Below are 15,864 nucleotides of genomic sequence, written 5' to 3' on the forward strand. Positions count from 1 at the left end.
GGAGTTTGAGTTTCAAGTAGCCAATGTCTACAAAACCCACAAACTTAAATCTGGGAGAGAGATACGGATGCACTGTTTAGTAAAAGGCAAAATACAGATCTCTAGCATCCCCACGCAAAGGGCTGCAGGCCAAGAAAACCCTGATCAGGCCGGGAGAAATACACAGGATATAGAAGGCCCTCGGCACAAGTTAGGTGGAGTTAACTGCAGTGTGTTGGGCTGGGGGCGCCAGCAAGGATCCAGGGCAGAGGAGTGAGGGTGGCATCAGGCACTTCATCTCTCAGGCAGCAGACCTGCCCGTGCATCTGTGTCCTGGAGCAGGAGGGCAGCAGCAGGAGCCCCCCAGGGAGACCTGCAACCTCCTCCTCCCCTTTCCCTGCATTCTCACTCCTTGTCCCCCTTGGCAGTGCCACAGCGCACCATGGGAATGCTCTAGTGTGGGGCCACTGCTGTGGCACAGTCCCCAGGAAGGAGGCAGGGGCCAGTGGCCCCGCTGAGGGCTCTGAGAGATGCCAGCCCCAGCCCAGGATGGATGGAGCCAGCAGCCAGGCACCACACCAGGGCCGTCAGTCCTCCTTCTCAAAGGTCTCCTCAGGGATGAGCGTCCTGAAGGGGTGATCCCAAAAGCGAGTGGTGATGCCGAAGCCTGTGGGTGGGATAGAGAGCTGAGCCCACAGCACCATCACTGGGATGCTGCTGGGGCAGGGCACAGATTGCTCTGTGTTAACTGGCGTTGGAGGGAAGGGAGGAAAGCAAGGCGAGGGTGAGGAGGAAGAGCAGAAGGAGCTGGCTGGGCCATGCTGCCAGCCCCATGGATGATAGCTTATCTGGATGGGGCATTTTCTCCTAGGAAACTGGGCAAAGGGCAATTTGAGCAATTGCCAGGCTGGTGAAGGTGTGGAGCAGACCTGCTGGGGGCCCAGGCCTCACCCTGACAACACCTGGCAGGAGGAGATGCTGCTCCAGGCAGGGACAGGCACCTATATCCATATCCATGTCCCTGCCTCAGCATCCCCAGGCGGCATTGGTGCTCACCAGCAAAATGGATTGCTGCCTTCACCACGCCAGCTCCCCATCCTCAACCTGGGAACCACGAAAGGTGTCCCATGGGGCTGCAACACCTCATACGTTGCTTCCCTCTGCAGCATGGATAGGTTTCCCCATCCCAAACACCAAACATTTCAGAGCATCAGCTGCACACACGCAGGCAGAGGAGGATTTGACAGCCCTTTGCCCCTGCCAGCACTCACAGACAACGTGGCACTACCTGACTTTTGGTGTTCAAAGTGGTGCTTGACATGATAAGCCTTCAGGCCGTACAGGTAGGTGCCCTTCTTTGGTGATCCATAGTGGAGGTAATAGTGCATCATGTCGTAGGCGATGTAGCCACAGAGCCCCCCAACAAACACTGAAAGCCCCAGTGCCTCGGGCAGCAAGAGCTGCAGGATGCCATAGAAGAAGCCGATCACTAGCAAGGCTGGCACAGGAGGGAACACCAGGCGGGAGCTGTCAAAGGGAGACTGGAAGCAAAGAAGGATGGTGGGAAAGGGAGCTCCTAGCTCACCCCACATCCCCCAGTGCATCAATTGATTCGGAGAAAACTCCAGGAACAAACTTGCCAACAAAGTTTTCACTGCAAAGTTTCACCCTGCAAAGAAGGCTGGGAAAAGCCAATACCAAAGCCTCCAGAAACCCTCCCCAAAAGATGAGCCCAGTGGTGAGCAGCCCCTTGCCCACCCTGAGGTGACCAGACAGCCGGTGGCTTTGGCTGGCAGGTCCCCGAGCTCCACAGGGACATTTCCTCCAGTGAAGCTAGAGGGAGCCCATGGCTTTTTTAGTCTTCCCACTTGCCCAACCAGAGCTTGCAGCTTTAACTCCAGCATCTCCGAGCCCATCTTGCAGCCCTTGCCGGTATTAAGTAAGGGCCCCGCTTGGGGCGAAGATACCACAAGTCACGCATTGGACATGCACCAACATGCTCCACCTGAGCAAAGGCCCAGTGGGTGCCGGTGGAGGCGTGAGCTGCGACTCACCTTGTGATGCTGCCCGTGCAGCAAGAAATGCAGGGTGATGAGATAGTAGTTACTAGCAGGCGGCTTCATGTGGAAGACAAAGTGATGGATGAGGTACTCTAGCAGGGACCACAGGAACATCCCCAGGAGGAAGATGAAGGGGAAGTAGTATTTGTGGATGGGGACAGAGTACTCTATACAATGAGACATGCAGTGGTTAGCAGGGCAGGCAATATGCGGGTGATCTTCTCCACTGCCATCCTCCCATCCTCATCTGGATGAAGCTTGGCTCTCCCTCCCTCTCTCCTCTCATCCACCTCCTGCCCAGAGCTTCCCCAGGGAGCTCCTCAAGCACCCCTCCAAACCACATCTTCCTTTGATTCCTGTTAATTTATACTCTTCATGGAAACAGTCAGCTTCTCGCTGCCACAAGAAGCCAGCAAGGGGATCCCCTACATCCCAGATGGCAATGGGGGCTTGGATGTGCACTGCAGGGGCAACCCTGTTTGAACAGGGCTGCTTCACCCACCAGAATAAGGCAGGAGGGACCTTATCTGTGCAGGCAGTATTCATGACAGTTAAATAGTGCTGCAGGTGCTGGGTTTTCATTATTTTGGGGGAAAAAATAATAGGTTTGTTGGGCACTTTCCTCCACGGAGTACCTTTCAGCCACGTCCTCCTTTCAGGTCTGGCTGCCAACCCCGCCTTATTGCTAGAAGAATACCGATTTCCCCCAAACATGTTCAATTTTGGGGCAAAAGAACAAACCCAAAGCCAAAACAAAATCATCAAACCCTTGGCAGCAAGGTTCGGAATGCCACAAAAACTCAAAAAAAAAAAACCCAAATAAAACACCCCCCACCCCCAACCCAAACAAAACCCCCCAAACAACAAAAACAATACAAACAAAAAAACCCAAACAAACAAAACAAAACACAAGCCCTCCCCTCAAAAAAAATAAAAGCCCAAACACAAGAGACCCAACAAAACCCCAGGGAGCCCAGCAAAAGAAAAAAGGACAATGAACAACAAAAACCCCTGCCACACTTGTTATTCCCGGGGGAGCAGACAGTGGGAGATTCAAGGGCAGGTGCTTCAGGCAAAAAAGCCCCACACTGTGCAATGCCAGCAGCACTGCAAGCTGCATTTGTTCACCCGCCATGCCAGCATTCAGCTGTGGCCCAGGGTGGGTGTCAGCAGGGCTGGCACACACCACAGTACCTATGTGGCTTAGGTTTGGGGATGGAAGGAAGGGAGGAAGGCAAGAGGGAGAAGGCTGCATTCTCCATGCCTCTATCAATGTCATTTGCAGGGACAGAATGGTGTGGGTGAGAGGAGGGGATGGAGGTGGATGAGCTCAGGCTTTAAAGCAGTGCAGGTGGCTTTGTGCAGGGGACATGCCAGTGGCCATGGGGACAGGGGGTCACCTGCTGCTTGTGCATGTGGCTCACAGTGAGCATGCACGGAAGGAGGGATGAGGAAAGGATGCAGAGGCTGTCCCCTGGACCCAAAGTGGGAGCAGTGAGTGAGCCCAAAGGCTTTGCTGCTGCTCATACCTGTGGTGAGGGATGAGAAGAGCCTGGTGTTGCCCTGGGCAAGGGAGGTGAAGCTGATCCAGCTGAGATAGAGCTCCACGGGAGCCCATACCATGAACACCACATACCTATGAGGTAGAGGAGATGTAAGGAGAAGCATCCCATGGGGTGGCAAGCTGTCCCTCCCTCCCCATAGAGGTACTGGCACAGACCCCAGAGGCTCACCATGCTGTCTTGGAGAGGGACTCAAGGAAATCCAAGTAGAAGAGGCGGATGGGACGATCTACGGGCTGGTGCAGCCACTCATCATACTTCTCCCCCAAGTAGCCCACCTGCCACAGCAAGGGCTTCTGCCAGTCCACCAGGTCCTGAGGGAGCAGACACTGGTTGTACCTGCACACTACCCTGGGCACAGAGCTGTGGGAATGGGTCTGAAAAGCCCTTCCCATGACCCATAAGCAGCTGCTTCTTTCTCCAAGCAGCCCCGATCTCCCTGTAAGCACCAGCATGGGGCAAACAAGCAGAGCCAGACACACATCAGCTCTATCAACACACAAATGTGGGGCTGAGCTCACCTCTGTGACACTGGGTACCTGCCACCAGTTCAAGGTAAAGGTGGCTGTACCCAGACCTGGCTCAGCATCAGGCCCCAATAACAGAAGCTCTTCCTGCTGGGGGCTGCCAAGATTAGATAGCGAGCAGTGATATTCTCTGCTCACCAGCCATGCCAGTGGGCTGCAGGTAGGATGTGGAGCCCATCTCCATGGCATTGCCCTGACCAAGGGCTTTTCTTCTTGTGAAGAGGACACACGGGTGACCACAGCCATTTGAGTACTTCAGCAGCAAGGAGCAAAGCAGAAAGAGATGGGGAGCAGGGATACAGGATGGGAATACAAACACCAGTTATCCTCCCATGCATAACTGCATTCAGATGGCTGCAAAAGCAAGAAGGGACCCATGCAGGTGCGCATGTCTGCATGGTACAAAAATAGAGAAACACAACCAGCAGCACCACCTCTGCTGCTGCTCAGCATCTCCAGGCACATCTTCTGCTGGCCCAGCCAGATATGGTGGTTTCTTGGTTCCACCCCTGCCCTGGGACAGAAACCACACTCACCCCACCAAGCCCCAGGCCTGGCATCTCTCCTTCATCCAGCCTGTGTTGTGTGGCACTGGCGCAGCATCAGCACTCAGGGCTGTGCCACCGGTCATTTGGCAGCAGTGGTAGGGGGGTGGCTCAGGGTAAAGAGCCAAGGTGGTGCCGTGGTTTAAACCCAGTCAGGTAACTTGTTAACTCACCCCCCCCCTTCTTTCCCTCCCCCTACTCCCGGAGGGACGGAGAGGAGAATCGAAAAGAATGCAACTCCCACGGGTTGAGATAAGAACAGTTTAGTAACTAAGGTATAACACAGATCACTACTGCTACCACCAATGATAATAATGATAAAGGAAATAACAAGGGAAGAGAATACAACACCTCAGCACCAGCTGACCGATAACTCGCCCCCCAAGCCCGACCAAGCTCCGACCGATACCTCCTCCAACCCTGCAGTCTCCCAGCCCTTCCGGCTAACTCCCAGTTACATCCTGGGCATGACGTGCTGTGGTATGGAATACCTCTTTGGTCAGTTTGGGTCAGGTGTCCCGTCTCTGCTTCCTCCTGGCTCACATGTCCTTGGCCAAACCAAAACATCGCTATCAGCTCTGTTCCCAGGCCGAAAGTCAAAACACAGCACTGCATCAGCTACCAAGAAGGGGAAAAATGACTGCTACTGCTGAACCCAGGACAGGTGGCCATAGGCATTTTTGGGACTCTGCTGCAGGCAGGGATGGATGTGATCACCTAGGAGGGGAAATAACCCCAGCACACAGTGGGTGCATGGGATAGGGATGGAGATGGAGACACCCTTCATCAGGGAGGTAGAGGAAAAATCAGAGCAAAAAGGTCACTTTGGGGTGACTGATTTTAAAGGCAGTCAGCAAGTGAAATATAAAGATGCGGGGAGGGTGAAAGGTGTTCACTTGCTCAAAATAAAACCACCTTTTGCAAGATAAAAGCACACTCACTGAGGAACATGCAAGGCACAGCAGCCAGATAGCGCCATAGAAGGCAGGAACATTCAAAGGCACCTTGGGGACAAATCCTCACCCCTGTGGCATGTTCAGATTGGAGCTGGCAGAGCAGGGAGCACTCTGCACATATGGGGATCACCCTGTCTGGGCCAGGGGTTCCCTTAGTGCTCAGTCAAGGGGAAAAAAAACACAAAACAAAGTGGGGAAAAAGCAATAACTAAAGCAAGGTGTGGCCTGGCAGCATGTCCTGCTCAAAAGGCACAGCCGCTGTCAGAGAAAACCATCTCCTCCCACGTCACTGCAGCAGGAGACTCCCAGCATGGCCACGCCTGGGCAATAAAGTGAGAGCAATGCGTCTGTGCTGGGAGAAAGGGCAGAAGCAGCCAGAACGGCCCAGCTCCCTCCTGGCATCCCTCCCATCCCAGTGGTCAGCAGACAGACAGCGCTCCTACAGGGGAGAGGAGAGCTGGTCTCCCCCAGGAGCACTCCGGCAGACCCTCAGATCTCACCTTCTTCACATCCACTATTTTACAGCAAGGATCCATCTGTGTTGGGGTCTTGGCTGCAGCATCTGCCACCTGCTCATCCACTGGCTCAGCAGGGCTCTGGAAAGGGAAGGAAAACCCCACAATGAAGCACCAGTGGCAGATGTGGTTGGGGACAGTGATGGCCATGCCATCCAGGGTCACAGGCACAGTGAGATCATGACTGCCTGCTAAATGAATAAGGGGGAAAAGTCTAATGAATTTAAGTCAGTACCTGCAGAGCAGGTTCCCAAGGGATGTGGCCACCAGCTACCCCTGAACTGAACATCAAGCATCGCATGCTCGGGTCTTTTTGGAATCTGTCCCCAAGCCCAGCTGTCAGAGCACCCCACCATGCTGCTGGGAGTGCACCTGTTTCCGGTGCTTCAGGAGGGCATCACTGGGCTAGTATGGTCCTACTGCCAGGGCTGACCAAGAAACAGGAGAAACCTGTCTTGTGTGAAGCTTGGAAACAAATCCATCACCAGCTGTTGGCAGTGGCCTCCTTTCCCACAGCCCTGCCAGCTCCAGTGCCAGCCTTGCTGCTGGCATGGAGCTTGGTGATGGCACAGCATGCCTGTGCAAGCCTAGCACCTGCCATGCCCCATAGCACCAGCAGCCTGCTGGCTCCCCGGGCAGGACATGCCAAATGTGTCTTCTCTCCCACTTTGACACCTTGAGTTACCCATTAACTTGACAGCAGGGTATGGTGTGGCCCGGCAGCCCCACCACACTAATGCCCACCGGGGTTCCCAGTTGTTGCAAGGAGGAAGTGTGTTCTTCTGGCAGCAGTCAGGGGTCTTCAATGGATACTCTCCCCACTGCTCCAAGGGATGTAATTCCTTTGAAGGATATACGAGCATCACATCCCTATTGGGAATAAACGCCCTGGCAGCTGTCAGAGGAGCTGGGATGCAGGAGGACCAGTGTCACCTCACCAGGGCATACAGGACTTTACTCTGTGCCACACTGGTGACACCGAGGTAGGGCTTGGGCACTTCTTGCCAGCCAGGCTCCCACCTCCTGTCCTGGGCTAGCCAGATTTCAAGCCTCATTCCACTGGTACAGGAGCTACACTACTCAGCCCCAAAGCAGCCTCTCATGCTAGGGCAGGGTAGGGCTTATTTCCAGCAAGGCTGGACCTGAGCAGGCATCAGCTTTACTGGTGGCAGAGCACCAACATAAGTTCTGGACCGCCACAACTCCCTCTGTGAGGGTCCCTGCTGCTATTTTTGGTTTTGCACGCTCTGTCCTTCAGGCAGACAACCTGAAACTGAGGTGGGATGCCTTGAAATCCAGCCGAGGATGGTTAAATTATGGTTTTGCCCCCTTCCCACAGGTGCTTTGGAAGAAAATTTGGCTTCAAGAGAGATGGCTTCTCTATCCCCCAAGAAATGAGCCCGTGCTTTCCACCTCAATGCTTGTACCTCAGCCTTGCTGGCAGCAGGAAGGATGCTTAAGAAAGCCAGGCTGATGCAACCCCCAGCACCTATCCTTCATTTTCCAAAATGTCCACACACCTCCATCTCCCCTGCCCACAGACACTCAAGCACCACATCATGTCCAGAGGCTTCCCTGTCCTCCCAGGTCAAGGAGGTGGATAGGAACTCAGACTCCACCTCACCAGAAGCACCCAGTCTGGGCAGGATGGATGCCGCTGTGTGAGATGGCAGCTCTGTTCCAGCACCCAGCCTCAACTGAGTTGCGTGGTGTGGCATGACGTGCTGCAGTGTGGAATACCCCTTTGGCTAGTCTGGGTCAGGTGTCCTGTCTCTGTTTCTTCCTAGCTTCCCCTCCTCCCTGGCAGAGCATGAGACTGAGAAAGTCCTTGATCAGAGTAAGCATTACTTAGCAACAACTAAAAACATCGGTGTTATCAGCATTGTTCCCAGGCTGAAAGTTAAGAATACAGCACTGCACCAGCTACCAAGGAGAAAAAAAATGACTGCTAGAGCTGAACCCAGGACACCTCCTCAGCAGGGGAGCAGGAGGAAGGCTCTCCTCTTGTTCACCCCAGGGCTGGCACCAAAAGAACCAGCAGCTGTGGCGCAACTGGGTGCAAGCCATGCCCCAGCTCACTCCCCAGAGTGGCAGCATGCTCCTTCCTTCCCCACACAGGGATCCTGCATGGACCAAGCCCCACCAGCACCCAGACCAGCACTGGGGCTTCAGCCCATCCTCCTCCTCCTCATAAAAGGTGGGTTTGAAGGAGGCTGAAGACGAGTGCCAGGTTCTGCCTGTTGCCCATGGGTGATGCTGATGCATCAGAGTCATCCCCAGGCAAATGGGTCCTGATAGGAAAGATGTGCAAGAACCTGATGCAACAAAAGGGAAAGTTAACATTTACGAAAGGCCATCTTCCCACTACCACCCCAGTAAGGTGCCAGCTCTCCTACTGAGAAGCAAAGGGGCCAAACACTCAGGGAATCACACAATGTGGTGACTGGGTGACCCTGCGCCTGCCTCCGAGCATCCTGCTGCCCTGCACGGGTTAGGCAGGGAGCTGAGCACCGGTCCTGAGCCATCTGGAGAACACTGGCTATAGAATCACAGAATGGTTTGGGTTGGAAGAGACCTTAAATCTCATCCAGTTCCAATCCCCTGCCACAGGCAGGGACACCTTCCACTAGAGCAGCTTGCTCCAAGCCCTGTCCAACCTGGCCTTGAACACTGCCAGGGATGGGGCAGCCACAGCTTCTCTAGGCAACCTGTGCCAGGGCCTCACCACCCTCACAGGGAAGAACTTCTTCCTAATGCCTAATCTCAATCTCCCCTCTATCAGGTTAAAGCCATTCCCCTCTTGTCCTGCCCCTACAGGCCCTTGTCAAAAGCCCCTCTCCAGATTTCTTGTTGGCCCCTTTAGGTATTAAAGACTGTTACAAGGCCTCCCTTGAGCCTTCTCTTCTCCAGGCTGATGCTGCCCTGCAGCAGGGCTCAAGGTGTTAGAAGAAAAACAAAATCCAGCTGTGATGTGGGCAGGTACAGATAAGACGGATGGTCTGGCATGAGGTCCAATGTGCCTGGGATGCAGGCAGGAAGAGAAGCTGGAAACCTCCCCCTGGCCCAAGCAGGGGTCTTCCTGCAGACCACCACTCCACCAGCAGCCCAGACCTAGTTTTTCCACCCCAGAGCCTCCAGGACCTTCACCAAACTCCTAAACGAGCTCAATTTGCTGATGTCCACATGGGACAAGCTGCATTGGCAATGCAGGCTCAGGCATGTAGCATGAGGACACCCCACAAAGCACAGGGAGCTCAAGCAAGGTCCCCACCCATGGTGGCATGGTCCCAGCATCATCCTTTCAGGTCTGGCTGCCAACCCTGCCTTACTGCTAGAAGAAGTTGCAGGGAAATGAGAAGGGAAGAGAATACAGTTGCTCACCACTTGCCGACCAATACCCCGACCAATCTGACTCAAGCAATGAACTGGCCTTCTGGGTAACACCTCCAGATTGTGGTTTGGGTCCTACAAGACACAGGGGGTGTCTTGTGGAAATGGTTTTTGATTTTATAGGTATTCGACTTATTTTGTGGCTTGTTGCAGTAATGATTTTGGTCTTTTGATTTTGGTATTAGTGACAGGATGTTATAACTGTGTTATTAATTGTTGTTTGATTGAATTTTAGTCTCTGTCTCAAGTGTTTTAAATGTGTGGAGTGTGTCTGTAGGATCTCGTGTGTGTGTGTGTATGCGAGATTGATAATGGAAAATCGGCAGAGTGGAGAGATCTTGAATCCCTTGTCCTTTAGGGTGCATTTCAAATAGGGTGCAATGCAAATGTCCTTTAGGGTGCATTTGGTACACTGGAAAGAACTAGGAGGGTCTCCTGGGGGCTCAGTGAATAAGAAAACGTTAATAAAATATTGTAACCAATGGTGGCCTTTGTATACTTTGGAAGACCAGGAAAAATGGCCTAAAAATGGAACTCTGAACTATAATACATTGTTACAATTGATGCTGTTCTTAAGGTGACAAGGAAAATGGGATGAAGTGATGTATGCAGATATGTTTTTCACTTTAAGAAACCACCCGGAGTGACAGACTGAATACGAAATTAATATTGCTCCACCAGATCCCTTAATTTTGGCTGTGGAAAAGGACAGGGAAAAACAGAAAGCTAAACTGGAGAGATGTTGTTCAGCCTGTGATACTGGGGAAAGATGTTTAAAGTTAAAAAAAAATAAAAAATAAAAAATAAAAATAGAATTATCAGGAAGATATGTTGGAAAATTATGTATCACAGGTACCTCTGAGAGGAGCACCCTCTGCATCTCTCCTACCTGATATTGATAAGGAGGAAGAGATGACTGTCACTGGCAACAAGCAGCACATTCACATTCAGAGTTAAGGAAGGGTTAAACCAGAAGTGCTGTTGCAGAGGCAGGCATCTGGAGCCCCTGCAGAGCAGGGTGAGCAACTGTGGAAAAAAAAAAAAAGAAAACCAAGGGGGAAAGGAGGGGAGCTCCCGCAGCTCCTGTGTTTGAGCATGGGACAAGTGCTGGGGCAGGCAGACAAGTGGGAACAGATGTGTTGACAGACTGTGGTCCAGAGGGGATTGAGGGCTTGTTGGATAAATGCGGACAGGAGTGAAGGGGGAATTGATGCAGAGAGTTGACCAATGTACAGGGGGGTTGTACAAGGGGGTTAGAGGAATTTGCTTGCTTAAACAAAAGTACTGTCTGTTGTAAATGCCTGCTAAGCAGAACAAAGGCACCTGGTCCTATTGATAAGGAAAAGCAGACACTTGGTCCTATTGATAAGCAGCTATTGATAAGAAAAAGCAGACGCCTGAATCTACTGATAAGGGGGAGAAGCAGATGGTTTATGGCTGGGATACCGACCAAACCCTAAGGCCATATGTGAAGACTGAAAGGTGAAAAGTGCAAGAAGAGGAAGACTCATTTACTTCATCTCGAAGACCCCTACCCACAGGAGGAAGACTCAGTTACTTCATCTTGAGACCCTGCCCATGACCAGAGGGGGCACTGCACAGGTGCAGAGGACCATCTGGCTCATTATAATACGAAGCGGGGATAGGACATGAATATGTATAGGCGCATTGTGCAACCTTATGAATATATATAACTTTAGAGAATAAATGTAGAGGGAAACAACACTGAGGTACGCATGACTTTGAGGAATTATCCCCGTGCGTCTCAGCGCTGAATAAAAAGCATACCTACTTTACAACTTTAACGAGTTGTGGAGTCAATCCACGCATCAATTTGGCGAGCCCGGCAGGAGGTCTCTGTTCGGCTGCAGGATCGGCTGAGGGGCGGACATCCTAGGCGCCCCAGGCTGCTTGCCTGGAGGAGCTCTGCTCCTCGTCCGCTCACTGCGAGGACAGACAACAACCTGTGCCGGCTGCGGAGAAACGGTATGCTTGAAACTTAGGGGGCCTGTAAGGCGTACGCGTGGCCCGGGGCTGCTGGTAAGGCACGCAGAGACGTCTGGCGCACAGCATAGTTCCTCTTGGCAGGTAGGGCTTGCAAGCAGGGGACTCACCGACCAGTAGAGCGGCCGCTAGCGATCCTGAGGGTGGATCGGGTGAGTTCGGGTTTTCGCTGCATCCCAAGTTTTGGGAGCCAGGAAGGATCTGCTAATGACCGTAGTGGAAGCAGGTGAAGGGGTAGGCGAACCCACCAGGTCTCCGCTGCATCTCAAATTCTGGGAACCAGGACAGACCTGCTACCATAAGAAGCAGGAGAAGGGTAAGGCGGAACCATAGTGTGAGTGTGTGGGATCCCATGTGTGTTGTGTTTCTGTGTGACCAGGACTATTAAAATGAGGTGAAATTTAATTTGTTCTTATGATAATAATAAAAAAACCCACTTCTTATTGCAATGCCTGCAAAGAACACATAAGTGCCTATGTCCAGTCGAGCTCAGGGTGGGATGGAGAACCATGGCAAGCCCGATATGGGGTGATGTGGGTAAAAGGAAGGGGAGGACATCAACCCCAAGAGGGACGGAAGATTCACCGTGACTCACAGCCACGTCATGCACCCCAGAGAGGCTGTGATGAAAGCCTCTCATTACTTAAATTGAAGGGGTAATTAGATGATCCAGTTTCCCTCTAGCAAGGCAGTTAAAATCCAATGTCTAGTTTGGGTAATTGTTGCTTTTCACTTTGATTTCCCCTATACATTGCTTGCATAGATAGAGTTTGAGGGTTAATTTGTCCTTAGCCAAATGGAGCTGGGTGACACAGAAGAGGGACCTGCAGCCAAAGGATGGAGCCAGGCTCCTGAGAGCAGCAGGAAGGGGCACAGAGAGATATGCCAGCAGGATGAAGGCTGCCTCTTTTCTTCTTTGCTTCTCCTGCACTAATCATAGATTCACCAACTGATTTGGGCTGGAAAGGACCTTAAATCTCATCCAGTTCCAACCCCCTGCCACAGGCAGGGACACCTTCCACTAGACCAGGTTGCTCCAAGCCCTCTCCAACCTGGCCTTGAATGCTGCCAGGGAGAGGGCAGCCACAGCTTCTCTGGACAACTTGTGCCAGTGTCTCACCACCCTCACAGTAAAGAACTTCTTCCCCGTTCCATACATAAGCAGGCAGCAATGCTGGATGCCTGCAGGACCCCAGGCTCCTGCATCCCTTGGCATGGGGACGGTGCAGCCCTGGGACCTCCAATGGGCAAGAAGAAGCACCAGCTAAGTCGTAGGGGTCTAGAGTCAGAGTGGGGCAATGCACCACCTCATTCAAAGAGCTGCTTGTGGTTTGCCTGCCCAAAAGCAGTCAGAGCAAAACACAAGCATCACCAATGGCATCAATTCCCCATTCTTCCTCCAAAAGAGATTTTTAGGGGCTGGCAAGTCCGTCAGAGCAGCTCACACAGCAGGCAGCATTTTTCCCTCCCCCATGTTACAACCTGGGATGGTTTATCTAGTGCCAGGTAGTGTCTGATCTCCCTGTACCCTGGCATTATCACAGTGTGTATTTGCATAGGGATGGTGGCAATTCCCATTGGCATGAGAACTTGTTTGTCCGGAACCTTCCTTCACCCCAACCTATTGGGCTCATCATGCCTGCAAGGAGATGGCAGCAGCAACAGGTGTCCCAACAAAGGGGGTGCCATTGCTGGGACCCAGGGAAAGAGCACGCATCACGCTGGGGCTGAACAAAGCCCCATCTGTGGCACTGCCACCTATCAATCAGAGCCAAGGCTATGCCGCAGGGAGCAAGTGCAAACAAGCCCAGAGGGACTGACCAGTCTCCAACCTTGCCAGGATGTCAGGAGGGGAAAGTAGCCAAACTGAGCTGGCAAAGGGGCTGGGATGGCCCCTTGAGCATCCTGGGGCAGCAGCGCCTGGTGCCAAGCTGCCTCCTGGAAGTCCACCCAGCAATAGTACAGCTTCCTGGGGCACTTTCCATTCTGCCTGGTCAGTGGCTGAGCATGGGGCTGGTGTGGTAGGGACAGTGCTGAGTCACAGCCACCCTTATCCTACACCCAGGCATCAGGGAGGTGGTCGGGCTCCTTGCCCCAGCAGTGGCCACTTGCTGCCCACAAGCCCCAGTGCCCAGCACCCTGGTCCCTGAGGGCCAACAGCGTCAGGAAGGGTGCCCTGCCCCATGGCTCTGCTAAAACCCACGCAGAGTTGCATGTCCCCATCTCCCATGCCCCTCCAAAGACCCCAGCACCTCCATGCCATGCTGACATGCCAGAATCCACCATCAGCCCAACTGCCCAGCATGGCCAGGGTGGGATGTGTCCATGGGATGGGATCCCAAAGATACCAGGCTTTGTGCATCTGGGACATGGTCACTCTCAAGCCCCGAGCTGCTTGGACTCCATGCGTCTCAGGATCCTCTGCACCTCAGGCCCCACAGACCTAAGCCCCATTGACGCTGACAACCCCAGACCTCCCTGGAACCAGTGAGTTCCATGAACACAGGACCTTTGTACCTCATACACCTCAGGCACTGTCCACACAGAGGCCTATGAACCTCAAACATGCCCTGCCCCATACACCACTCATGCTCCGAACACCCCAGGCCTTCCACAGCTTAGAGCCCAAGCACCCTGTGTAGCTCCAACCTGGATCTGGATGTACCCTATATGCTACATCCACCCCAAAGACTCCATGCCCTGTACACCCCAGACCCTAAACAGCTTCTGTAGACCCTGTACAGGCTCAAACCTATGGAGGCTGGACATGGAGTCCCCTACAGACCCTGTGCAGCTCAGGCTCTGTGCACCCTGGAGTTGGGGTGCACTACAGACCCCTGCACTGCTCAGATCCCACACAGGCTGGGCCTGGGGCACCCTATGGGCTCTGTACATCCTGGGCCTGAGACACCCTAGGGGCTCTGTACACACTGGACCCGCAACACCCTATGGGATCTGTACAACTTGAATCCAGAACACCCTCTGTGCTCCATACACCCCGGACCCGGGGCACCCCGCAGCTGCCAGAAGTACCTGCTCCTCGCCAGGCTCCATCTCCCCCACGTAATACTGCTCCAGCCAGCGGCGGGCGTTGTTCGAATGCCGGTGAGGCGGCCCGTCCAGCGCGGCGCTCACGTCGGTGCCCGTCCGGCGGCGCAGCAGCTGCTCCCCCCCCCGGGTGCAGCCGCACGAACCCACTCAGGTCGTAGAGGCGGCGGCGGCGGCAGGACACGAGGCAAGCACCCTGCGAGCAGCGAACCCGCACCTCAGCGGCGCTGAACGACCGCGGCGACGCGGATGGTGGCAACGCCATGGCCCTGCTGCCCGGCGCTGTCTGTCCCGGACCACACCGCTCCCACACGACACCGACACCGACACCGACACCGACACCGACACCGACACCGACACCGACACCGACACCGACACCGACACCGACACCGACACCGACACCGACACCGACACGCTCTACCACTACCTCCACAACCGCATAGACACATATGCCAACAAGCCACGCCCCCCCAGAGGCTTAGTCAGGGAGGCTCCGCCCCCTTGCCGGGAGGGAATGGGGGGAGGATTATTGGGGGCCCACGAGTGGGAGATAAGTAGAATGGGGCATCCCGGGGAGGGGAGAATTGGGGACCTATGGGTGGATGATGAGGGCAGTGGGGCACCCACGGGGGGGGAGGGGAATGGGGGGCATACAGATGGGTGAAGGAGGTACAGGGTGTCCCCGGGGTATCCCAGGGAGAGCACTGGGCACGCTTGGGGGGGGGGGGGGGCAATCCAGGTGGGTTATGGGGTGATCTGGGGCAACTGGGAGGGGAAGAAGTGGAGTATGGGCACTCCAGAGGGAGGGATAGGTGGTGGGAGTATCTGGGAGGAGGGGGGGAAGTAATGGGGGGTATGGGGCACCCCTGCAGAAGCTCCATGGTGACTGAGGCAGAGGGAACCCCAGTCCCGGCTCAGAGCCCCCCAGGAGATTGGGGGCCCTCTCAAGGCCACCCCACCCCGGCATCACTTGCCATGAGGCACTATTTCTCCCCCCCCCAGCTAATTAATACTTAATTAAATGTCACACATGCAATTAGCTAGGGGAGGGGCATAGCCCAGCACCCCAAAATGCCCCCAGAGAACCACAGACAGGTAAATCACAAAGTATGACAAGAAAGGAGCTTTCCCCCACATTTTTGGGAAGTCTTCCCTCCAAGCAGCTTCTGGGATTGGGGGGGATAACACTCCTGTGGGGTGACACTCTTGACCATGGGGCTGGCCACGTGCTGGCATACTTTGGTGTCACTGACTGCAGCCGATGATTAAGGTGGGGTT

General features: G+C 54.0%; 1 protein-coding gene across 1 annotated transcript; it reads right to left on the reverse strand.

Annotated features, from left to right (window-relative positions):
- Positions 1-382: 382 nt before the first annotated feature.
- On the reverse strand, positions 383-14,851 carry LOC133276321 (fatty acid 2-hydroxylase-like). Its single transcript, XM_061467036.1, is given in 8 exon segments — positions 383-646; positions 1,268-1,520; positions 2,034-2,206; positions 3,569-3,675; positions 3,773-3,915; positions 6,130-6,225; positions 14,572-14,712; positions 14,714-14,851. Coding segments are annotated over 8 exon segments (1,131 nt in total). The 3' UTR covers positions 383-566.
- Between the last annotated feature and the right edge of the window lie 1,013 nt (positions 14,852-15,864).

The sequence above is a fragment of the Pezoporus flaviventris genome, unplaced genomic scaffold (assembly GCF_033815535.1).
Source record: "Pezoporus flaviventris isolate CSIRO_AGI_PZ_B2104156 unplaced genomic scaffold, CSIRO_AGI_Pfla_v1 ptg000044l, whole genome shotgun sequence".
Lineage (NCBI taxonomy): Eukaryota > Metazoa > Chordata > Aves > Psittaciformes > Psittacidae > Pezoporus > Pezoporus flaviventris.